The 25,806-nt window shown below is 31.7% G+C and overlaps 12 protein-coding genes across 12 annotated transcripts; 4 read left to right on the top strand and 8 right to left on the bottom strand.

Moving 5' to 3' along the window:
- Window positions 1-48: 48 nt before the first annotated feature.
- On the top strand, window positions 49-1,539 carry PPL_11654 (calcium-binding EGF-like domain-containing protein; the record flags this gene model as incomplete). The annotated part of the gene is made up of 1 exon (XM_020582403.1): window positions 49-1,539. The coding sequence occupies one exon, from the start codon at window positions 49-51 to the stop codon at window positions 1,537-1,539; it is 1,491 nt and encodes a 496-aa protein (XP_020426819.1).
- A 53-nt stretch (window positions 1,540-1,592) lies between these two features.
- On the bottom strand, window positions 1,593-1,929 carry PPL_11653 (uncharacterized protein; the record flags this gene model as incomplete). The annotated part of the gene is made up of 2 exons (XM_020582402.1): window positions 1,593-1,670; window positions 1,798-1,929. The coding sequence occupies 2 exons, from the start codon at window positions 1,927-1,929 to the stop codon at window positions 1,593-1,595; spliced, it is 210 nt and encodes a 69-aa protein (XP_020426818.1).
- A 207-nt stretch (window positions 1,930-2,136) lies between these two features.
- PPL_11652 (uncharacterized protein) lies at window positions 2,137-2,634 on the bottom strand (the record flags this gene model as incomplete). The annotated part of the gene is made up of 1 exon (XM_020582401.1): window positions 2,137-2,634. One exon carries the CDS (start codon window positions 2,632-2,634, stop codon window positions 2,137-2,139), a length of 498 nt encoding a protein of 165 aa, XP_020426817.1.
- Window positions 2,635-2,694: 60 nt separating this feature from the next.
- PPL_11651 (uncharacterized protein) lies at window positions 2,695-3,069 on the bottom strand (the record flags this gene model as incomplete). The annotated part of the gene is made up of 1 exon (XM_020582400.1): window positions 2,695-3,069. One exon carries the CDS (start codon window positions 3,067-3,069, stop codon window positions 2,695-2,697), a length of 375 nt encoding a protein of 124 aa, XP_020426816.1.
- Window positions 3,070-4,026: 957 nt separating this feature from the next.
- Window positions 4,027-4,495, bottom strand: PPL_11650 (uncharacterized protein; the record flags this gene model as incomplete). The annotated part of the gene is made up of 2 exons (XM_020582399.1): window positions 4,027-4,105; window positions 4,392-4,495. The coding sequence occupies 2 exons, from the start codon at window positions 4,493-4,495 to the stop codon at window positions 4,027-4,029; spliced, it is 183 nt and encodes a 60-aa protein (XP_020426815.1).
- Window positions 4,496-4,758: 263 nt separating this feature from the next.
- Window positions 4,759-5,214, bottom strand: PPL_11649 (uncharacterized protein; the record flags this gene model as incomplete). Its single annotated transcript, XM_020582398.1, has 2 exons — window positions 4,759-5,152; window positions 5,201-5,214. The coding sequence occupies 2 exons, from the start codon at window positions 5,212-5,214 to the stop codon at window positions 4,759-4,761; spliced, it is 408 nt and encodes a 135-aa protein (XP_020426814.1).
- An 825-nt stretch (window positions 5,215-6,039) lies between these two features.
- Window positions 6,040-8,986, bottom strand: PPL_11648 (uncharacterized protein; the record flags this gene model as incomplete). The annotated part of the gene is made up of 5 exons (XM_020582397.1): window positions 6,040-6,551; window positions 6,608-7,614; window positions 7,699-7,775; window positions 7,842-8,172; window positions 8,244-8,986. The coding sequence occupies 5 exons, from the start codon at window positions 8,984-8,986 to the stop codon at window positions 6,040-6,042; spliced, it is 2,670 nt and encodes an 889-aa protein (XP_020426813.1).
- Window positions 8,987-10,074: 1,088 nt separating this feature from the next.
- PPL_11647 (uncharacterized protein) lies at window positions 10,075-10,275 on the bottom strand (the record flags this gene model as incomplete). The annotated part of the gene is made up of 1 exon (XM_020582396.1): window positions 10,075-10,275. The coding sequence occupies one exon, from the start codon at window positions 10,273-10,275 to the stop codon at window positions 10,075-10,077; it is 201 nt and encodes a 66-aa protein (XP_020426812.1).
- A 301-nt stretch (window positions 10,276-10,576) lies between these two features.
- On the bottom strand, window positions 10,577-11,261 carry PPL_11646 (uncharacterized protein; the record flags this gene model as incomplete). Its single annotated transcript, XM_020582395.1, has 3 exons — window positions 10,577-10,655; window positions 10,782-10,892; window positions 11,248-11,261. The coding sequence occupies 3 exons, from the start codon at window positions 11,259-11,261 to the stop codon at window positions 10,577-10,579; spliced, it is 204 nt and encodes a 67-aa protein (XP_020426811.1).
- A 206-nt stretch (window positions 11,262-11,467) lies between these two features.
- On the top strand, window positions 11,468-12,166 carry PPL_11645 (uncharacterized protein; the record flags this gene model as incomplete). The annotated part of the gene is made up of 3 exons (XM_020582394.1): window positions 11,468-11,570; window positions 11,763-11,865; window positions 12,118-12,166. 3 exons carry the CDS (start codon window positions 11,468-11,470, stop codon window positions 12,164-12,166), a joined length of 255 nt encoding a protein of 84 aa, XP_020426810.1.
- Window positions 12,167-13,760: 1,594 nt separating this feature from the next.
- Window positions 13,761-15,478, top strand: PPL_11644 (uncharacterized protein; the record flags this gene model as incomplete). The annotated part of the gene is made up of 4 exons (XM_020582393.1): window positions 13,761-13,837; window positions 14,599-14,709; window positions 15,243-15,319; window positions 15,426-15,478. The coding sequence occupies 4 exons, from the start codon at window positions 13,761-13,763 to the stop codon at window positions 15,476-15,478; spliced, it is 318 nt and encodes a 105-aa protein (XP_020426809.1).
- A 1,549-nt stretch (window positions 15,479-17,027) lies between these two features.
- Window positions 17,028-24,889, top strand: PPL_11643 (uncharacterized protein; the record flags this gene model as incomplete). The annotated part of the gene is made up of 12 exons (XM_020582392.1): window positions 17,028-17,435; window positions 17,563-17,765; window positions 17,786-18,167; window positions 18,224-18,300; window positions 18,385-18,731; window positions 18,861-19,523; window positions 19,834-19,872; window positions 20,839-22,935; window positions 23,176-23,330; window positions 23,428-23,833; window positions 23,963-24,487; window positions 24,678-24,889. The coding sequence occupies 12 exons, from the start codon at window positions 17,028-17,030 to the stop codon at window positions 24,887-24,889; spliced, it is 5,514 nt and encodes a 1,837-aa protein (XP_020426808.1).
- Window positions 24,890-25,806: the final 917 nt, after the last annotated feature.

The following is a 25,806-nucleotide window of genomic DNA, read 5'->3' as shown; positions in this document are numbered from 1 at the left end:
GGTGACTATTCTCAAACAAACAATATCATCACAGTAAACGCAACCAACATGTATCCTGAGGTGTATCTCCAAGTCTCTTTTGGTGGTACCAAGCTGTCGGAATACAGTACAACTACCACTTCATTACTCATTACCGTTCCTCCAGGTTCCCAGAGTAGCCAACTTCTTGTTCAAACTCTCACTTCTCAAACCATCTATAACAATATCATCTATCTCATCCCATATTTAATATCAGTAAATCAAAGTTTGATAAGCACCAGTCAGAGCTCACTTCAAATTACCGGTGACTTTTTCCAATCGAACCCTGGTCCAACAAAACAGAAAATCTATTTTGGAGACATTGAGATATTGGCTGATGTGCTGAGCATGAACGAAATTTCATTTACTACACCATCGGGTATAGTTTCCAGAAAAGATATTCGTGCCTACAGTTATCAACGTGAAGTCTTTTCCAATGCCTTGTCATTCAGCTACAACAGACCAACTGTCATATCGTTCACACAAAATCAAACAGAAACCAATGTAATCACAATCGAAGGAAGCGATTTCGGTATCTCCAGCTCTCTTTTATCAGTAACCAACAATAACAATATCAACTTTAACTTCACCTTTCTTTCAGTAAACAATACACAACTAATAGCCATACTGCCCAATACAATTATCACCAATATCTATAACATATTTGTCGATACACAACAAACAGTAGATCCACTTTATTTGAATTTACAACCAACTATACTACCTATTTCAGCTATAGCACCAGTGACAGGAGGACCCATTCTCGTTATAGGATACTTCCTTCGATACAATACCATCTATGCCGGTAACGCTACTATCAAATGCAACAGCATCGACGAGAACAATTATCCAGCTAGAATGATATGTACCGTGCCAATGGGAGCTGGTAGATTCCAAGTTCACTCCGAATCGGCTCTTGTATCGACAAACAACAAAACTTCAAACTATGTTAATACCAATTATGTATATCCAAGCATCGTCAATGTAAACCCAAAGGTCTATTTCGAAAACAATGAAACGATATTTACTATCTTTGGTAACAACTTTATCGATATAGACTTTGTTTGGAAGATCAATAATGAAGTGTGCAATGTGACACAAGTCAACACAAGAAATGCAACATGTACTCTTACACCAAAGATCAACGCCAACACAACAGTTAATCCAATATCAATTTTTGTTTCAGTTTCAGGACTAGCTGATTACAGCAACTACACACTATCATATTACACAAAACCATGTTTAAATGATTGTTCATCTCATGGTCAATGTAATTATACTGTTGCCGTTTGTCAATGTGACCAAGGGTATCAAGGTTCTGATTGTTCTGAACAAACTCCAACTACAACTTCAGGAACTACAACCACTGTAACAACGACCACCACTGGAACTACAACCACCGGAGCTACAACTACCGGAGCTACAACCACTGATATAAACTCATCTAATCAATTATCATTCAACTTTATCCTTACAGCTTTACTATTAATTATTGTAATAACAACAACTCTCAATAAATAAAATTCTATTTATTAATTTTTACATTAATTTTGATAAAAAACTATTGATAATTTCTATTGTTTCAATAGAATTTGAATATTCATATTCCAAAAGTTGTTTGTATGATTCAAGTTTACTTTTTGTTGCTTCTTCTTTAAATGTTTGAAGAATCAATTCAACTATTTCGAATTGATTAAGTTTGAAAAGTTGTTTGAAATCGAATTGGTTATCTTGACTGATAGATTCAATACTATCTAAATGAGAAATGATCCACTTCACCATTGAAATGTTAGAGTTGTTCATTGCTGATTTTAATAAATCTATAGTTATGGTTCCACGATATTCAGAAGAGACATTATCATTCATCCAAAGTAATGCTTCCATATTATCCTTACTTGCCGCTATTTTCATAAAATTTATATATGATATCCATCTCTCCCAAACCTTTATTGAAATAGCCAAATAAAAGTTTTAAAATATCCAATTGATGATATAAAATAGCAAATTTGATTGCTTGGACTACCTGCAATCCAACGACATTCTCTAGAATGTATTGAACAATGTCAGTGCATGATAAATAGGTTGCCTCACAGAGTATATCTTCGTCAAGATTTCTATCTATTCCATTTTCATAGAGGAATTTCCCATCACTAGATCACTATTTTTAGTCGCATGCTCAATGAAATCTTTTCCATCATACTCTCTGTTTTGCGAATGAAGAAATTTGAAGATATCATTTGTACCAATACACACAGAGAGCTCTATTATTTGTTGGAAATCTTCTGAATCCAATTCTTGATGATTGTACAGCCATTCAAAGATTTCTTGCTGTCCTGTGTTTTCAATTACATCAGAGAGTGTTCCTACACCAGGCGTGAATCTTTCGGTACGATTCTCATTCAACCAAACTAAAACATCGAAATGACCGCAAGTAGCAGCTCTATCCATAGCTTCACAACTACTACCTTTTGTTCTGTTTTGATGTAGAAATTTCACACATTCCAGATCACCGAAGCTCGCTGCATTATCCATTGCACTGTACGTAACTTTACCTGCACTATTCTCATGTAACCACCGGACACAATTGAAATGGCCGTTATTCGCGGCACATTCCATTGACGTATCAGAATTGTTATCTGTTGTATTCTGATGAATCCATTTCAACATCTGCAAGTTTCAGTATGAAGCAAAATATTTCATAATTGGATATGAATTTGGACTCATAGCTATATTGTGGTGATATAATAGTTTAACGATTTCTCCACAATCGACACTAGAAGCAAAACCTATCAATTTATCTTGAACCTTGATAGATAGACTTCTATGTTCTCTTAATAGATATTCAACCATTGCCGTTTGTTTACCTTTGATTGCAAACTCAAACATTCTACTGGTTTCAACATCCTGTGGTCTCTCTTTCCAAAGATATTCAAACATATCTTTTCTACCAATGAATACGGCACTGTCAAACGCTGTTACTTTGATATCTTTGAACTTATATCTATTGACACAGTTGTTTTGTTTATCGGTAAAGAATTTCAACATCTCCATACTGCCAGAGGAAGGGTGCCTGTACCATTGCCCGGTAGTAATTCCATTGGTATCGAGGGAATCTTGAGATCAGATACTCAACAATGTCCATTCGGCCATATTGCGATGCCAAACATAATATACTGCTGATCGTACAGCATGGCTCCGGATACAAATCGGTGATAACCATTTTAGGATATAGGGTAAAGCTATCATTTGTCCAGTTGTGATGTGAAGTGTTTAGATCGACCTTATATCGATTGATAAGATAGATAAGCATATCGAGACAACCATATCTGATCGCCATTTGAAGTGTAGGAACTTTGTTACCGTTGTTACTTCTATTAATGCTTGATAAACACACCTTAAGTTGTCCAAAGTAGTTGTGTGATGCCAATACCCTAGACTACTGACACACTTCACTCCATTTGTAGCTCTTCACACTATTCAAACTACATATATTCTTAACATGACTAAATATTATTTTATTCAAAACATTATTTAATACTAATAAATATAAATTTTTATCCATTATATCTATAATAGAAAAATATTTATTCTTTTGTTTTAATTATAATTCAACTTTATTCTTTCAGCAGCTTTACTAATATAAATCGTAATTATAACAAACAAAGACAAAAATTAAAATTTTTTTTTTAATTTTTTAATGAAAAATAATCTTTTTTTTTTTGTTTTTAATTTTATTAATACATTTAGCTAATAATATATCATTCTTCAATAATCAATATCTTTAAAAACATTACATTAAAAAGGTGTTATATTTATGAATAAATTAAAGAAAGATGGGTATTTAACGAAAAATTAAATTATTTACCATTTTTTTTACTTTATGTTTGTTCAGTGTATTAGCGATATCTTAATACAATAATTTAAAAAATAGAAGCATCAATATTAAGTCATGAATATAAAAAGAATAAATTTATTATTTAAATGGAATGGTTTACTTTTTTGAGTGTTTTAACGGGATACACATCTTGTATTGATACATCTACCAGTTGGACCGCAATCAGAGTCGTAAACACATGCTTGAACACAGCTATATTCATTAAAAACCAAAAACTTAGACCCAATCAAAAGACAAATGTGTATTCTTTGAATGATCTATTAAATTAATATTTTTTTTTATCGGTTCTTTACAAAGTTTACAATTTTTTCTATTTAAAAGATTAATCCATTATAACACATCATAGTATTATTATTAATTCAAACAAATATAAAAAATGAAATTCAATACCTCTATTTTAATTGTAGTTGTTCTAGTTTTATCTGTATCACTCAGGTAATTATAAATGTATATCTTTTTTTTATTTTATATTCAATACCAACAGAACTTATTTCCTTGAATAGCATCCCACAAGTAATCTTCTGATCTAGAAACCACTGAGAATTGTTTATTAAAGTTCGTCTTCTTGGTTGCTTCTTTCATTCTTAAATTACTGACGGAGCTGAACACATTTGCGAGAGAAATTGTGGCTATATTAAGAGAGTACTCGACCATCTCGAAGTTTTCTAAACAAAGACCCTGTTTAATATCTATCATTGCCACGTACGTATCTATTATCTTGTTCTGAACAATCTTTAGATCTTTATCGATAGGTTTTATTTCGATTGGACGATGGAATTATCTAATGAGTAATTTAAAAATATGAGGAATTAAAAACGCTTTTTTGCAAATTTTTTTTATTTTTTTTAAATTTTTCTTTTTTTTCTGAGAGGATTTTCTTGTAACAAAAAAGCGGTAACCCAATAAATAATTTGCAAGATCTCACCAAAATCGTCAATATCTCCTCTGTAGGCAGTTCTGAGGATGGCCAAAGAGGATGTTTGTCTACCATACAGATTCTCAATAATTGTTCTGAATCTGTGCTTGAGACTATTTAATGCATTTTCTAAAATAGATAAATCTGCTGAATCTCCTTTCTGTGGAGTCATAAACACTTCAGGTTCACCCACATATCCAAGATCTGCCAAAATACGTTCTCCTTCAGCAAGCTTGAATGTATCAGGATTCATTACACCTGACTCCCGTGCCATAGTAAGATCATGAACTGTACCTATAGCATAATCTAAATATGGATTGATGCTAATAAAATAATATTCGTGATTGATAAGTTAATTAAATAAATATTACATGGAGCAACCCATATTATTGTTCCATCATCGATGCAGACTGCCGACTCTATCTTTATGCAATGGAAATTATGTTCAACAGAAAAAAATTGTTTTTCATATGAATGGCTTTGAGACGGTTTTTTGATTCTATAAGAGGAAGAGTCAATCGCACAATACATTTTTGTATTGTTGATTACTAATGGTTTATGATTCAATCTCTCCTCTGGGTTCTATTATATCGACGTTTAAGAAATCTATCCTCATACCGGCATACTCACCAGATATTAATATCATCGAGAACCTATGGGGAATAGTTAAAAAGAAAGTAAAGAATCACATGTACAGTCACCCTGGCGCTGATATGATGGAGGTGATCTGTGAGATATGGGAGGATATTGACCAACAATTAATTGACCATTTATATGAATCACTTCCAAACCGAATGGAAGCTATTATACAGGCAAAAGGCAAATGGACCAAATATTAAATAAATTATTTTTTTTTAAAAATTATTTTTTCTTCAAAACATCAACTCACCATTCCTTACTAAATAATTGTCATGTTTGAATTTATAACTTTTTTTATTTTTTATTTTTTTTTATTTTTTATTTTTATTTTTTTAAATTAAGACTTATATTTGAATACATCTTAATTTGTACTTACTGATAATATATTATTTAACTTTAATAAATTAAAAATATAAAAGATATATACTAATCTTCAAGTTTGGTACTAGATGGTAAAAAAATAGTAATTTTACTGTATTTATTATTTTAGAATAGAATTTACAAATTAAAATAAAATAAAATTAACAAAGAAAGAAAAACTTTATTTTTAAAAAACATATTCTTAGAAATGTTAATTCCATAGTGATAAAAGTAGAGCAGTGATGTATTCTCCTTTGAGAATGTACTGAGAAGAAATATAGGAGTCTCTGATCTTCCATAAATCGTTATCTGAATAATACATTGGATAGAATTCTTTTATAAATTCAAGTGAATCTTGAGAATTGGTTAATATCAATGCTTCAAATTTTTGCTGACCACAATCATTAATTTCAAGAATATTTAGATTTGAAAGAAATGTGCTTTGATTCTTTAAATCTTTATGATATCCACCAATAACGAGTGATGAAATTGATTTTGGTAACGAGGTATTTGTTTTAGATTCTCCAAATTGACTAAAAATTGATATGATTTTGAGTGATGATGGAAGAACACCAATGCCAATCATGTGTTTATAAGACCTAAGTTTTAAATGTTGTAGAGATTGTGGTAATACTCCAATATCCAATGGTTGATCATGTAAACCGAAATCTATCTCTTTAAGATGTTGTGGTAGAACTTCTCTCTCAATTCTATATTGATAACCTATAATTTTTACATTATTAACAATTTTTTTAAGATATGTGATTCGACTAACTCACCTTTTGATAAATTTTGATTGATTTTAAATCCAAACACCAATGATTCAAGTGATTCAGGTAACACACCAACTGATAATATTTGATTGAATCCATTTCCAAACTTCAATGATTCAAGTGATTTAGGTAAAACACCAACTGATAATATTTGATTGAATTCATTTCCAAACACCAATGATTTCAGTGATTCAGGTAAGACACCAACTGATAATATTTGATTGAATTCATATCCAAACTTCAATGATTCAAGTGATTTAGGTAAGACACCAACTGATAATATTTGATTGAATTTACCACCAAACACCAATGATTTCAGTGATTCAGGTAACACACCAACTGATAATATTTTATTGAATTCATTTCCAAACACCAATGATTCAAGTGATTTAGGTAAGACACCAACTGATAATATTTGTTTGAATGAATATCCAAATGATAATGATTTCAGTGATTCATGTAACACACCAACTGATAATATTTGATTGAATTTATCACCAAACTCCAATGATTTCAGTGATTGAGGTAACACACCAACTGATAATATTTGATTAAATTCCCTTCCAAACTTCAATGATGTCAGTGATTTAGGTAACACACCAACTGATAATATTTGATTGAATGAATATCCAAACTCCAATGATTGCAGTGATTCAGGTAACACACCAACTGATAATATTTGATTGAAAGAATATCCAAATGATAATGATTTCAGATTTGGAGGGAGTGAATTAGATTCCAAAGGTTGATTAAATCCATCACCAAATTTGATTTCAGTGATATTTACTGAGGTGTTTTTGAATGTAGTATTTAAATTGAATGTAATTAAATGTTGATTGGTGATGGTTTCAATATATTGGTTTAATAATTGATTCAATGATTCTCTATTCTTTGGACTCTGATCCAACAATCGATGAATAAATTCAATCAATTGTTTTGAATATCTACATTCTGAAATCTTAATTTCACTATTTAATTTGAATAAATCATGATTATTTCGATCATCTTGATGACTGATAAATTTAAATATTCAAAAATACAGAGTTAATATCTGATTGATAATAATATTTTAAAAAAATGATTATTCGAGTATTTACCAACATAATAATTTGAGAATTGTTGATCCAATTGAAAAGATGTCACATGATTGTGCATATTGTCTGTTCATTGCTTCCTAATTGTATTATTATTTTATGGAATAAGTTAAAAAATATATTTAATTTAATCAGAATTTACTTACTGGTGCAATATAACCAGGTGTTCCACGAGTTGCATTTATAAGTGTGTTTGGATCTATATCGATAGTTGGATCTGATATTTCTTTCGAATTCGAAACACTTGTTATGACAACAGGTTGTTCAAGATATACTTTTGAATCTTGATATTCAATGATTGTTGATTGATCAATGAATTTACAACATCCAAAATCACCAAGAATCAAAGTACCATATTTACCAATGAATATATTTGATGGTTTGATATCACAATGAACAATTCCATGTTTATCAAGATCCAAAAGAATATTGAAAAGTTGTCGAATATATTCGCTAATATCTGATTCTTTAAAGATCCTATTTTTATGTTCAATATGAAAGTTAAATCAATATCTCGATTGTATTAGAATTTTATTTTTTATTCTTACAGATTATGATCAGTTAAATGTTTATACTTTTGAGTAAGATCACCACCATAACAATAATCAGTGATGATATGAAAGATTTGATTGTCTTTATCATGATGATAGTCAACAAGTTGAACAAATCTTCGATTACCTTTGAGTAATTTCATTGATTTGATTTCATTCTCAGTTCTTTCATAAGATTTCTGATTATCTTTACCTTTATAGTTTATCTTTTTATAAACATACTTTTGAATTGATTTTGTTAGTTTTATGATTGTCAATTGATTAATTACTTTGAAAAATGATCTTACCAATCTTTTTTCATCAGTACCACACACTAAATATACATCATTGATATCATTACTGTTTGTAAATCTTGATATTGAATGATATTGTTTGTTATTAATGATGTGTCTTTGTTTGAAATAGTCAAACGTGTCTTTGAATTGACTTTTTTGAATATTGATTGTGTATGATTCTGATTTGTTTAAAAGTATCGATAGATTTAAGGGTGAATATGGAAAGATTATTATAAATTGATATTGAGTATCGACTGTATCTGGAACTACTATCTCATCATTAGTTTTAGTATTTCTGATTAATATGATATTTGTGTGTTGTTCATTATCTTTATCTTTCAAATGATTATGAACTAAAACTATTAGATCTTCATCAAATATAGATTCATAACTTCTAAATTCCAAGACATTCTTTCCATTGATTAATCTATTTGTTTTCTCGATTCTATTTGTATTTGTATTCATTTTGAACATTATTCTATATTTTATCAAAAATGATTGTTTGCAAAATCATTGCAAATGTTAAATGTAGTGGTGATTAATAATATTATTTAAATTTAAAACCAAAAATAATAATTTAATTATTTAATTTTAGTCCCACAAAAAAATTTTGGCTTTAAAGCCCATTGCAAAAACATTATTCTTTTATTACACTTTATATTTGTTAAAAATGAACCTCATTATTGGCGGTGGTTAAGAAAGTTTGTTTGTACAATTGATAATAGCGTGATTTGAATCTAAATAAATATAATTTTGATAACTTTACAGTCTCTTTATTTATTTTTAATATTAATATTAATCTGGCTTAGCCTTGGAGAAGCAGACTCTTTCACAATCACCGGTGTGCGTTTACTCATCGAGTTGATGTTGGTTTTAGCGACGTCACGCACTCCAGAGTCAGAGAGTTGGCCTTTGTCATCATGCCAGACCAAAGCACTTCTTTGACAGCAATTGGTAACAAGTGATTTGTACTGCGAGAGCATATGATCTTTACTTTATATTAAGTTTTTTAGATTTAGAAGTACATGAATAATGAAATAAACAATAGATATCATAAATTAAATAGAGCTATTGGACAATTGGTATGTTTGTTTATGTTTTAAACTTTACTTGACCTGAACAAAATGAAATTACAGTTTCTGGTGTACCAACATGCACCAAGGGTTTATTGACAAATGATTGCAAGTCAAACAGAGTATTGATTTTGTGATGATCTCATTCATAATAGAACATAATATCGAACACAAATAAATATAAATCAATAAACTAAATGTCAATAAATGTTAAAAGTCAATTAAAGCTAGTGAGAAAAACAAAAAAAAACCAACATAGCGAACCACTTGCTGTTCACACATTTTTTTTTTTTTGCATGAAAAAAAGTTTGTGGCGACTGCAGAACACTATTTTTGCTATGTCTGGTCAGGTGTGGGGTTTTATTTGATTTTTAACAAATCTAGATTCATATGGTACTTAGAATTATAATTATCTCAAATGAATCAACATAACTTTATTAATGTTGATGGTTTAATACCGCGCCTCTTATGATGAATGAATTAACTACTACTACTTTGGTGTATGGTACTGTTTTCTGATGCAGACTTTATCAGTTGTTTCTGCTGCTGTTGGAGTGGATGTGGTAGAATGGGTTGTGCATAATTTGAAAGTGCTTGGTGATGATTTGGTGTGACCGGTGATATTGATGATGATGTTGTTGTTGCTGCTGTTGCTGAAGTCGTACTATCATTATTATTCATTATGTGTCGACAAAGCAGACCGTGAATGTTGTCTTGTATGCTGGTGGAATGTTAGATTCTATTGAAGCATCGAGCTTTTTCGACGTTGCAAACCACCGATTCTATCGACACTACAAACTTTTGTCAACCTTTAATCAATGGACAATTCTGTAAAAGCACTACTGATGATCATCACAGCCACCTTCGAAAAGAATCCAGTCATTATGCCACAGACATTACCTCCAGGTTCACTAATGATGGCATCCGATAGACGCCTGCTTCCATTGAGAACAACGCGTGCTAACTTCATGAATCACACTACTTATGGTCTAACCCATCCATTTAACTGATGTTGAGCTACACAATCTGAAACATATCTATCTATTCTTGTTTGCTCAAGTCTATTCGTTTGACAAACCGTGTAAAGATAGCATGAATCTATTGTATGGTGATCTGTCATCTATGATAACAATTGGTTAACAAATGTAAAATCACTCAGTATGCTAAATATTGTAGTTATAACTTACAAGTTTGGAACATGTAGAATAAATTTCTCTGAACCTGCATGTCCAAAGTCTTCAAAAGAACCAAAAATGAAATGTGAATAAGAGAGTTTCTCTTTTCTTTCTCTCTTCTTTCTTTGTTAATTTTATCTTATTCATCTAAAAGAATAAATAGATTTTTATTAAGTATTTTTAAATAACCAAAAAATTAAATTTTTAAACCAAACTTTAACTTCATTTTGAAATGAATGTTACCTATTCTTTTTTTTTTGATATTTTTTTTTAAATAATGAAATGTATCGATAATTTTCACAATCAGAAACAACATTAAATAATATATATCTCTTATGATAACATTAATTGGTGCATCACATTAATATAGATTCAACCAATAGGTTTAAAGTAAAAATAAGTAAAAGTAATGCTATTTAGTGTAAGTGATCAAATGTAATCAATATTAATTTGAATTATAAAAGAATAGCTTACTTACTTATTATGTAACATAATAAATCAGTTTTAGTCGATTTCTATTTGAATGTTAAATGTACTTGAAGGAATGCCAATCATACCTTTGAACACTCACTCGGTAAATCTGATTAGTAAAACTTGAAGTTTGACCAGCTATCAACCACATGAAAGTCAGCTGCTCTGAAGGAAATCGTTCGTAAGAATCAGAGTTACAATGCACTGGTGTGTTGTATCCCGATGAAATGGTGTGGTGTGGTCTGGTCAGTCACGTGATGATCGCAAGTGTCTTGCCTACCGTTGTCGCTTTGATCATGCTCTCTATTACAGCTATTTCAGAATCGCTTGGTAACACAACGTACAGATTAATAGAATAACTTTGGCATACTTGACGATGAGTGACAGCAATACGTTTTTTGAACAAGAACTACACCAGCTTTGATCATGTTGAAGATGGATAGCAGTTAGAGACATGACCACCACTTTAAGAGGCGTAACTTGCATGCTGACAACACATTACCCATGTCTGCAACGAGTTAGTAGCAGTCTGGACGTACAGAACCACAGGATCCACAGAACCTCCATCAAGCACCTTACATCCTACTTCTGGTTCAGTGGTCACCGACTCATTGGATATTAAAATGTAATACAATTAGTTTTACCAACTCAGTACATTCAATATTCATCGATACCGTCACACCAAAATCCCGACAAACTCGACATCAGAGTTACTTTAGCCATCTTCAGAACAAAGACTTCTTTGACGGTGTCAGCGATCAGTGTACTCTTTTCACAAACTATCAATAATCATCATCATCATCTACAATTTCTTTACTGATGAATAGAATAATGAAAATAATAGTTCAAATGTAAATAATAATAAATAATAATAGAGTGGTAATACAGTAAAGACAGTAACAACAAGCACCACAACAATACTTTAAAATGATCACTGATTGGCCAGGCTTTCGAAAGTAGATGACCTTAGCACCCAGATGAACCAACAGCTCACAAACATTGTCACTGTAGAACTAAAATTGGATTCTAATACCAGATACAGTTGATGCTCAATATCAATTAATTATCATAAAAACACCATCAAAATTAGATTCCTCATCCATATGCGTATTGTTTTTAAACAAATCACAACCGTATACAATCAATATTAAAAAATCATTATTATTAGTACTAATATATCCAAGTAATGTGGAGGTACCAAAATTTTTTTTTAAAAACCATCTACCAAAAAAAAAAGAATATTATTTGAGAAAAGAGATAAATGAACATCAGAACACATTAAAAAATATATAAATAAATGTCTTCACACTTTAAAAACAATATCGATTTATTACTCTGTATATTTGTTAAAAATGAACTTCATTAATGACGGTTATTAAGAAATTTTGTTCTAAAAAAATATTAATTTTAAAGAGTTATGTGATATCTCTGGCTTATCCTTAGAGAAGCAGACTCTTTCACAATCACTGGTGTGAGCTTACTCATCGAGTTGCTGTTGGTTTTAGCAACGTCACGAATAGAGTCAGAGAGTTGGCTTTTGCCATCATGGTAAACCAAAGCATCACTAATCCTCTCTGTGTCTCTTATGAACGAAGGTTTACAAAATTTTATTTTTTTTTAAACAAAAAATTTTAAAGATTAAATTAAAACAAAAATAAGTGACTCTTCAGTTCAAAGAAAAAGTAATGCATAATAGACTATTTGAATTATTATAAAAGAATATCTTACTTAATATGTATATATCAAAACAGATTAGTTTATTTCTATTTGATTAGAGGTTGGAATTCGATGTGCCCAGTCATACTAGAACGCTCACAATCTTCAACTTTGTTAATCACTGATTGACCGAGTGTCGTTCTAAGTGGACACTGATAGATATAGCCACTCACAACCTGTACATATCTTCACCTAAATTCATTTTCTTGGATAATGATACACCAAAGTCGCCAACTCTCCTCTCCTATTCAATGTGACTGGAATGCCATTGACCCATCATAGAATTTGAAGAACTTCTAAGCATGGACATCATTAGATTGACATCGTTGATTGTTTCTGGGTATAGATGGTTCCTTAAATACAGCCATGCCACACATAGTCGAAAGCCTTGAATGGGTTTGTCAAACAGAGTGATGATAGATTCGGCATTGCCAACGACTGCTGCTGTCCCAACTATCTCTTTCAAAAGTATTAAATTGTCGTGGATCAATCAACCAGGATGAAACCGTTTTGATAGGTATTTATGATCTGTTGTAGAACAATTGTAAGTCAAGCATGAATGACATTGCTTTATAGCGTGTAATCGTAGTTACGTATGTCACCTATTTTTTTTTAATATGTTAGAGATGATACCTATTTTTAAAGTCAGATGGAATCAGATGATAATATAACTTGTTTATAGTAATTCATGAATTGTTAGGTAGATTAGATAATGAAACGAATAATAGATATCATAAATTAAATAGAACTATTGGACAATTGGTATGTTTGTTTATGTTTAAACTTTACCTTGACCGGAACAAAATGAAATTACAAGTTTCTGGTGTACCGACATGCACCATGGTTATAGATCATAGACAAATGATTGCAAGTCAAACAGAGTGTTGATAGCTTTTTGTGATGATCTCATTCATAATAGAACATAATATCGAACACAAATATAATATAAATCAATAAACTAAATATCAACAATTAGATTGATATGGTACTTCTTAGAATTATAAATTAATACAAATGAATCAATAAAACTTTACCTATACCAGTGCATTGTAACTCTGATTCTTACGAACGATTTCCTTCAGAGCAGCTGACTTTCATGTGGTTGATAGCTGGTCAAACTTCAAGTTTTACTAATCAGATTTACCGAGTGAGTGTTCAAAGGTATGATTGGCATTCCTTCAAGTACATTTAACATTCAAAATAGAAATCGACTAAAACTGATTTATTATGTTACATAATAAGTAAGAAAGCTATTCTTTTATAATTCGAATTAATATTGATTACATTTGATCACTTACACTAAATAGCATTACTTTTACTTATTTTTACTTTAAACCTATTGGTTGAATCTATATTAATGTGATGCACTACATAATGTTATCATAAGAGATATATATTATTTTAATGTTGTTTCTGATTGTGAAAATTATCGATACATTTCATTATTTAAAAAAAAATATCAAAAAGAAAAAGAATAGGTAACATTCATTTCAAATTTTATTAGCCAAAGGAAGTTAAAGTTTATTCTAAAAATTTAATTTTTTGGTTTAAAAATACTTAATAAAAATCTATTTATTTTTCTAAATATAAATATTATAAAATCTATTTATTCTTTTGGATGAATAAGATAAAATTAACAAAGAAAGAAGAGAGAAAGAAAAGAGAAACTCTCTTATTCACATTTCATTTTTAGTTCTTTTGAAGACTTTGGACATGCAGGTTCAGAGAAATTTATTCTACATGTTCCAAACTTGTAAGTTATAACTACAATATTTAGCATACAGAGTGATTTGACATTTGTTAACCAATTGTTATCATAGATGACAGATCACCATACAATAGATTCATGCTATCTTTACACGGTTTGTCAAACGAATAGACTTGAGCAAACAAGAATAGATAGATATGTTTCAGATTGTGTAGCTCAACATCAGATAATACAATATATTAAATATTATTGATCAAAGGTTGACAAAAGGTTGTAGCGTCGATAGAATCGGTGGTTTGCAACGTCTTCAGGTCTCGAGCTCGAGAAGTGTCTCAATAGAATCTAATATTCTACCAGCATACAAGATAACATCCACGGCCTGGTTATTCGACACATAATGAATAATAGTGAGAGTCGACTACATCAACAGCAAACAACACATCATCAATATCACCAGGCACACCAAAACATCACCAAGCACTTGCAAATTATGCACAACCCATTCCACCACATCCACTCCAATAGCAGCAGAAACAACTGATAAAGTCTGCATCAGAATACAGTATCATACACCAAAGTAGTAGTAGTTCATTCATTCGTGGTAATAGTGGAGGTATTAAACCATCATTTAATAATACGAATAGCAGCAATAATAGTAGTTTAGACAAGCTGGTCAACCATTAGCTACACAACAACAACCACAGTATAAAGAGGATCAACAGGAATAACAATAATGCAGATAGTCTGTTGTTGAATAATAGCAAAAACAACATCAACAGCATCAACTACTCCAATAACAATCGATATTACATAGAACGGTGTGCTTAGAGATAATCTTGAGATTGATTCATCTTTCCAAATAATGGTGTGATCCATTTATGAAGATGTCGATTCAGAGTTTACCAACAACTTGGAAGGTTGTAAATAATGTGTATGTAACTATAATAAATAATATCTATAGAGAGAGAATGCTGTTGGCATTATCAAATATCTTACTAATTGATCGTGTTGTTTTATTCACCAAACAGAGATAACAGCCAACCCAGATAGACCGAATGATAGATGTAATGAGTTGTATAAACGTTCTTTTTGGTTCTTTGACAAAGCTTTTAACCACCAACAGGTTCAGAGAAGTTTATTCTGATCAAGTTCCAAACTTGTAAGTTATAACTACAATGTTTAGCATACAGAGAGATTTGACGTTTGTTAACCAACTGTTTGATCATAGATGACAGATCACCACACAATAGATTCATATGATAACAAATTTTATCTTTACAGTTTGTGTGTGAATAGACTGGGTAGCGATACGCCATCAGATAAACGGATAGGTAGATCATGAACAGTGTGTGTGATGCATGATTATTAACTGTCGGATATTCTAAAGTCTAATCTGTTCACAAATAGTCAATACTTCCAGTTGGCAAATTATCCAATGTTTTGCTGGTGAGACGAGTCAACTTGTTGAACACCCAAACCGTGATGGTTTGTGCGTGGTAGACCGTAACAAAGTTAGCACATTGGTTCCAATGGAAGCAGGCGTCTATCCGATAGCATCATGGTGGTGAACCTCGAGGTAATGTCTGTGGCATCATGATTGGTAGTCGAGGCTTAGATAGTGAGAATGTTATGTTGAACTCCATTCATTGTGAATAACACAAACATAAGTCATCGGCAATGGTTTTAGCATTGATGTGTTATCAACTCAGAAGAGTTTGTTTTAACAATGGCCACACCGGTGCCTCTGCCATTCCTCCACAACAACTGTCATCGGATACATAAGAGACACAGAGGATTAGTGATGCACTGACTCTGACAGACCATCATATGCTCTCGCAGAACAATTCACTTGTTACCAATTGCTGTCAAAGAAGTGCTTTGGTCTGGCATGCTGACAAAGGACAACTCTCTGACTCTAGAGTGCGTGACGTCGATAAAACCAACATCAACTCGATGAGTAAACGCACACCGGTGATTGTGAAAGAGTCTGCTTCTCCAAGGCTAAGCCAGAGATATCACATACCTCTTTAATATTAATATTAAAAATAAATAAAGAGATTGTAAAGTTATCAAATTTATATTTATTTAGATTCAAATCACGCTATTATCAATTGTACAAACAAACTTTCTTAATAACCGTCAATAATGAAGATCATTTTTAACAAATATAAAGTGTGATAAAACAATATTGTTTATAAAGTGTGAAGAACCTCAAATTATTTGGTGGGAATCGACCAGCAAAAATTAAAAATTTAAAAAATAGATCCACAAAATTAATCCCCACCACACTTAGCACTTCTATCACTGCTATTATATGATTTTGCAAACAATCATTTTTGATAAAATAAAGAATAATGTTCAAAATGAATACAAGTACATATAGTATCGAGAAAACAGATAGATTAATCAATGGAAAGAATGTCTTGAAATTCAGTAGTGCTACATTTTATCTAATAGTTTTAGTTCATAATCATTTGAAAGATAAAGATAATGAACAACACACAAATATCATATTAATCGGAAATATTAAAAATAATGATGAGATAGTAGTTCCAGATACAGTCGATACTCAATATCAATTAATAATAATCTGTTCTAAATCACTCTTAAATCTATCGATACTTTTAAACAAATCAGAATCATACACAATCAATCTTCCAATAATAAGTCAATTCAAACACAAGTTTGACTATTATAAACAAAGACACATCATTAAAAACAAACGATATCATTCAATATCAAGATTTACAAACAGTAATAATATCAATGATGTATATTTAGTGTGTGGTACTCATAATTATTTTTTTAACAATTTGGTAAGATCATTTTTCAAAGTAATTAAATCAATTGACAATCATAAAACTAACAAAATCAATTCAAAAGTATGTTTATAAAAAGATAAACTATAAAGATAATCAGAAATCTTATGAAAGAGCTGAGAATGAAATCAAAGCAATGAAATTACTCAAAGGTAATCAAAGATTTGTTCAACTTTTTGACTATCATCATGATAAAGACAATCAAATCTTTCATATCATCACTCAATATTGTTATGGTGGTGATCTTTCTCAAAAGTATAAACATTTAGCTGATCTAAATCTGTATGTATAAATATATCAAGATATGAATATATTACAATGAACCACTTTTATATTGAACATAAAAATAGAATCTTTAAAGAATCAGATATTTTTAAATATATTTCAGAACTTTTCAATATTCTTTTGGATCTTGATAAACATGGAATTGTTCATTGTGATATCAAACCGTCAAACATATTCATTGGTGAAGGTGGTTCTTTGATTCTTGGTGATTTTGGATGTTGTAAATTCATTGATCAATCAACAATCATTGAACATCAAGATACAAATGTATTTTTCAAGCCATCTGTTGTCATAACAAGTGTTTCGAATTCGAAAGAAATAACAGATCCAACTATTTCTGATATTCATTCAAACACACTTATAAATGCAACTCGTGGAACAATTGGTTATATTTCACCAGTAAGTATATTCTATTAATTGATTATTAAATATATTTTAAACTAAATCACAATTAGGAAGCAATGAACAGACAATATGCACAATCATGTGACATCTTTTCAATTGGATCAACAATTCTCAAATTATTATGTTGGTAAATACTCGAATAATCATACTTTTAAAATATTATTATCAATCAGATATTAACTCTGTATTTTTGAATATTTAAATTGATCAGTCATCAAGATGATCGAAATAATCATCAACTATTCCAATCAACTGGTGAAATTAAGATTTCAGAATTCAGATATTCAAAACAATTGATTGATTTGATTCATCAATTGTTGGATCAGAGTCCAAAGAATAGAGAATCATTGAATCAATTATTAAACCAATATATTGAAACCAACACCAATCAACATTCAATTACATTCAATTTAAATACTACATTCAAAAATAGATCAGTCAATATCACTGAAATCAAATTTGGTGATGAATTTAATCAACCTTTGCAATCTAATTCACTCCCTCCAAATCTGACATCATTATCATTTGGATCTAAATTCAATCAAATATTATCAGTTGGTGTGTTACCTAAATCACTGCAATCATTATCATTTGGAGATGAATTCAATCAAATATTATCAGTTGGTGTTTTACCTGAATCACTGAAATCATTGGTGTTTAGATATTCATTCAATCAAATATTATCAGTTGGTGTTTTACCTAAATCACTTAAATCATTATCATTTGGAAATGAATTCAATCAAATATTATCAGTCGGTGCTTTACCTAAATCACGTAAATCATTGGTGTTTGGATATTTATTCAATCAAATATTATCAGTTGGTGTGTTACCTGAATCGTTGGAATCATTAACATTTGGAGATAAATTCAATCAAATAATATCAGTTGGTGTGTTACCTAAATCACTGAAATCATTGAAGTTTGGTGTTAAATTCAATCAAATATTATCAGTTGGTGTGTTACCTGAATCGTTGGAATCATTGGAGTTTGGTTGGGAATTCAATCAAATATTATCAGTTGGTGTGTTACCTGAATCACTGAAATCATTATCATTTGGTCGTAAATTCAATCAAATATTATCAGTTGGTGTTTTACCTAAATCACTTAAATCATTGGAGTTTGGAAATGAATTCAATCAAATATTATCAGTTGGTGTGTTACCTGAATCACTTAAATCATTGAAGTTTGGAAATGAATTCAATCAAATATTATCAGTCGGTGCTTTACCTAAATCACGTAAATCATTGGTGTTTGGATATTTATTCCATCAAATATTATCAGTTGGTGTTTTACCTGAATCACTTGAATCATTGGAGTTTGGAGATAAATTCAATCAAATATTATCAGTCGGTGTGTTACCTAAATCACTGAAATCATTATCATTTGGAGATAAATTCAATCAAATATTATCAGTTGGTGTGTTACCTGAATCGTTGAAATCATTGAAGTTTGGCCGTGAATTCAATCAAATATTATCAGTTGGTGTAGTACCAAAATCAATTTCATTACTCATTATTGGTGAAATACAATGGGGTTAGGGAACTTTTACAATTCTTTATATTTATTTTATTACTAGTAAAACTATATCATTAATAAATATTTATATTAACTTCATTTTTTTAATTAGTTTCTTTGTCTTAGTCTCTTTTTATTAAATTAGTACCTCATCTCTGCAAGAAAGAACAGGTTCTTCGAGGTTGTTTCTTGAATTAATTAAATTTTTGTGTGGTGTATTAAATAAAAAATTTGAATAAAAATTTGACTATTGGACACATATGTGGAATATTTAGGAGTTTCTAACTAATGTTAACATCAATTTCCCTACATTTTATATAGAGTTCCATATAAAATCTTAGGAAAAGGTTAGGAACAAATTTTTTTGATTTATCTTTTTCAAACTTGAAGCTAATCAAATTTTATTTTTTGAATAATGATCATCATAACTGTTAAAATGTTTTTATTTTTTCCTAACATACTTTAGAAACTTTCAAAACAACTTCCAAATATTTTATAAAGATAACCATTAGCTGTGTAAATTAAAATTAAAAGTATCTAATGATTATATAAAAAAAACAAACAATAAAGTATTTTCTTAAATAATAAAAGTAAAAATTCAAGATAAATAAATATTAGATGTATGAGCTTTACAATTATTTTGAAAACAATTTTTTTTTATTCTTCATTTGTTTTGTTTATTGTTTTTGATTATTTTATTTCTAATTCTGAAATTGTTAAAGTCTCCTAACCCCATTATTCCAATTGACAAATTCTCAAGATTCACTTTCATTCATCAAAGAATTCTATCCAGAATATTATTCAACACTGTTGGAATCGTAGTTCCAAGATACCAATCAACCGACTACTGCCAACCGACAAATCAACAATATATAAGCGCAAACTAAAATCAATAAACATTATTCATTATTTTACAATCATCTTTAAAACATATAACTATTTATTTATTATAACATTATTTTATATCACTACATTATGTCGTTACTATCACAATTCAACGACGTCTCTAACATGGTGGACTCAGCAGGATCTATCCCTTTTCACGCCCTATTTCAAGCGGACCCCTACTAAGCCTACGACCCCTGCCGGTTTAACCAAGCGTACGGAGCCTCGTAATTTCGGTGAAACCGACATGTAATCTAACCTGTAGGTTTCACCACCGTTAAAGGTCACCGTGTCCATATTCCAATGGATTTTATCTTTGCAGATGTGGACCCTAAAGTATGTATCATCGGCGTAGATTCACTAGCCAAACTAGATTTTAGAATTGTCGATAATACACTCACTATTTCTAATAATATAGTAAAAACATTCAGAAGAGGTGCTACTAATCATAGTGCACTTCGTAACAACATCGATTTTCATGTATCTGGACGTAAAAGGAAATCAACTTTGAAATGTTTATTTGCATCAACTCAAAAATGTGACATTTTGCACGAAATTACAAAAATTTGTCACCAAATCCACGTCACTAAAGAAAAATTAAAAACTGATTTTGAAAATTTCCATTTTGGGAATTTCAATAAATTTGGGTACTCTCCTATGACCATGGCTACACTTAATCCAAATAATCCTACTAACTCTGGCATCGAACATATTAACACCGCTGACATTGCTGATAGTTACTTGGTATGGATTGACCCTGATGACGTGAAGACTACACTACCGACAGCTACTACTTTTACCACGAACGTCACCGCTGCTTCGGAGGATGGTCTTGATGGTGTTCGAGAGGACATCATTAACATGTTGAAAAGCGATTTCCAGGATGTGGTATCTCCAATGACTTCACCACCACCATTCCGAGAGGATGTAGATATGAAGATCAACTTGAATGCACCTGTCCAGAAACAGAGGATGTTCCCTGTTCCACAATCACTGCTGGAGGAACTACACAACCAAATTAAAGACTTGCTACATAAAGGATTCATCGTTCCATCTAACGCTGAATATGGTGCTCCTGTATTGTTCGTCAAGAAGAAAACTGGAAACTGGCGTATGTGCGTCGACTACCGCCAACTCAATAAGTCTACCGTCAAGAACTCTTATCCGCTTCCACGTATCAACGAACTGCTCGACCGTACCAAAGCTGCTCACTGGCTAAGCAAGTTGGACTTGCTACATGGTTACCACCAACTTCGCAAGAACCTACAAGACGCTGACAAGACCACTTTTCGTTGTCCATTTGGTTCATTCAAATACACGGTTATACCATTCGGATTATCAAATGCACCAGCGGTCTTCCAGTCTTTCATGGATTCTGTATTTAAATTGGAAGTATTTCAGAAATTATTATTAGTATACTTAGACGATTTATTAATCATGACCAATAATTCTTCTATTACTGAACACATCGATGGTATCAAGCATGTATTCACAATACTAAGAAAGAACAACTTACATGTCAACTTATCAAAATGCACATTCTTGGTTCGATCTGTCGACTACCTTGGTCACATGGTTGGTAATGGCAAAATAGACCCACTGCAGGACAAGATCGATTCTATTATCGCATGGAAAGAACCGAACAACAAAGATGAGCTACGTAGTTTCCTCGGTCTTGTTAACTACTACAATAGATTCATTCCGAGGTTAGCCACTGTCCAAGCTCCACTCACTTTCCTGTTAAGAAAGTTCGCTCCATTCCACTGGTCTGATGATTGCCAACTTGCATTCGATACTATCAAATCGGCAATTAAAGAGAAGCCATCGTTGTTCCCACCAAATTACGATCTTCCGTTTATATTTGAATGCGACGCTTCCGATGTCGGTACTGGATATCGATTGTTCCAATTGGTAGACGGTAAAGAGAACGTAATCTGCTACGGTTCCAAGAAATTGAAAGATTCGGAAACACGTTATTCAACACTGGAAAAGGAACTATTAGCCATCGTCACTGCGTTGAAAGCCAACTACTATCACATCTTCGGCAGAGATATCGAGATTCGTACTGACCACAAGAACATCACCTATATCAACGAGGCCAACAAGATCGGTATCAACCAAACTATCAATCGCTGGATCGCACACATTAATCTTTACCAACCAAAGATCAAATTCATCAAAGGAAAGGACAATACGATCGCCGATGGTTTGTCCAGGTACACATTCAATGTATCCGTATCACTTAGTCATCCAACGATCGCCAATGACATCATCGACGGTTACCGCATAGAGGACAACTCCAATCTTAGTAACGGAATCACTGATTACACGACAATCAACGGTCTCCGATACACCCACGACGGTAAGATTGTAGTACCTAGAGTCTTGTCGATAGTCAATAATTTACTATATCAAGCCCACGATTCTGAATTCGGTTGTCATAGGTCGGCCTCCAAAACTCTCCATTCTATATCCGAACTATACGTATGGCCGAACATGGCGGCAGATATCAGGAAGTACTGTGATGACTGTATCGTCTGTCGACGTGCCAGCGACCATGCACGAAAAAGAATTGGCCACCTGATTCCATTGCCCATTCCAGTCAAATGCTTCCAACGTATTAACATCGACTTCATCCCAAATTTACCAGTCGAGGAGTACATGGGTAGGAAGGTCGACGCTATTATGGTCGTTGTCGATGCTTTATCTAAAATGACCATACTGATTCCTTTAGGCTCTGACTATACCAGCAAGGACGTGATTGATGTTCCATAAAGAGATCTTCAAACTCCATGGTATCCCGATTGAAATTGTTTCTGATAACGATTCTAAATTGACCTCTAAGTTATTCAAGCAGTTGACGAAAGCGTACGGTATCCATCATTCTACTTCTGCTGTTTCAAATCAGCAAGCCAACGGGCAGGCCGAAAGAATCATCCGCGCGGTCAAGAATGCGACTAGAAAGCTTATGGTTGATGACCGTCTCCACAATACTACTGGCTCCTGGTCTAAGCACATCGATACTGTCGAGTTTTCACTGAATTCAACTGTTCATTCTACTACCGAGTATACACCGTTCAAGATCTATTTGGGACACAATCCGTTAACACCACTCAACCTCGTCAAAGAATCGGATGCTCTGGTCGACGTCACAGATAAACAAATCATCGAATCTATTAAGGAAAGGAAAGCAATCATTAAGTTAGTCAAACGGAACATCTGTATTGGAAATCAAGAGATGAGATTTACATGGAACAAAGGTAAAAAAGAAAACCAAATCAAGGTAGGTGATTACGTTTCTACAATAATAATAGAGATGGTAAGAAAAAGAAATTGTGAAGGACCGCGAAAAGTAGTGGAAGTCGATAATTATAATAATATATTCATAGATGTGATTGGAAAAGATGGAATAAGCACAAAGAAGAAGAAGTTTAATTCGAAACACATAATGTTATACGATCCAAAGATGAATGATAATTTAATTAATGATGTCGACGACTTATTAGTCGAAAACGGTGCTACGGCGGAGACCGATCGGGGTAGTACCGTTGGCGATAGTTCAGACGACTATGACGATAGTCCGAGGCCTATACGCCGTCACACACGGAGGGGGCTGAAAAATGTCGAACGTAGTGTTGACAAGGATGACATGGAGGATAATGAATTAAATGACGATGATGATAGCGACTACGATAATAACGAAGATGATAATAATAATAACAATTACAACAACAACAATAACGACGACATGGATATGAATGACGATGATAGCGATAACTTACTTATTAATAATAATAATAATAACTCTAATAACTCTAATAATAATAATAACAATAATAATAATAATAATTTAAATATCGATTATTTAAAATTTATTTCAAATGATTCAAAATTTCATCAAAACATCACTACACGTGGAACTTTATCGAATAATTTATCAAAATATCGAAAATAATTTTAACGAACTACGGAATGAAGTGGACAAATTCGATCATAATTTAAAATGCAATCTTAACAAATCGGAAATAATAGCGACAAAGAACATTATATCATACATCAACAGCGACGACTTCATACCAAACACTCCCTCTATTATTATTGCAGATGATGTCAAGGTTCTAGCATACACCAAGTGGAGAAAGGATATTGTTGCCATCCTCGCCAAGCGTAAGTTCACTCTTGGTATTTCCAAACTAGCTCGTGTCGAATACTTGGTTAAGGTTGGAAGAGCTCTCGCTTGGGTACCACTACCCGGTAATACTCTAGCGACTAAGTTTAGCTCTGCTCATTCAGTTCCAGATCCTACAGACGGATGAGTCGGCACCCGTCTCTCGCGTAAGTCCTGATAAGGTTTTCTTATGCAAAGCCGCGTATAAGTTTTTAATCCTGTCAGGCTGCCTCGAAGAAGAAGGGCAGTGTTGGAATCGTAGTTCCAAGATACCAATCAACCGACTACTGCCAACCGACAAATCAACAATATATAAGCGCAAACTAAAATCAATAAACATTATTCATTATTTTACAATCATCTTTAAAACATATAACTATTTATTTATTATAACATTATTTTATATCACTACATTATGTCGTTACTATCACAATTCAACGACGTCTCTAACAAACACACAATCTATCGAAGATCAGTGATTACATTGTCGATTCTCAGAACAATCAAATCAAAGGAGAATACATCATTGCTCTACTTTTTAACACAATAGAAATATCATTTTGAAATAAACAAATTTTGATTATTCAAAAGAAAATAAAAGAATCGATAAACATTTTCTATGATTACATTTAAAATCTTTGTTTTTCAGTCATTTTTCTTCTTCTTATTGCTGTGATGTTCCTCATTCATCTTATTATTTGTTACTTTGTTAGAGAGTTGTTTTTACACATTAATATGTATGAATAATAAAAAGTGTTATATTAGATATATCTTTTTTATATTATTATGCAATTGTGTTATCTTGTTTTAGTTCTATAGAGGGACAATGTTTGTGAGCTCTTGGTTCAGCTGGGTACTATGGTCATCTACTTTCGAAAACATGGTCAATCAGTGATCATTTTTAAGGTGCTATTGTTGTGGTGCATGTTGTTACTGTCTGTTGTCTCTCTAAGGACAATAGAGTAGCAGTCAAGGCAATGTGTGGGCCCATTAAACAATAGTAGTAATATTCACCAGCCAACATATGACAACTGTAATAGTAACGGTCAATTAATTTATTAAATT

The sequence above is a fragment of the Heterostelium album genome (assembly GCF_000004825.1).
Source record: "Heterostelium album PN500 unplaced genomic scaffold PPL_contig23, whole genome shotgun sequence".
Taxonomy (NCBI): Eukaryota; Evosea; class Eumycetozoa; order Acytosteliales; family Acytosteliaceae; genus Heterostelium; species Heterostelium album.
The sequence above is the reverse complement of the archived record's forward strand: the minus strand, read 5'-3'. Positions and strand labels throughout refer to the sequence as shown.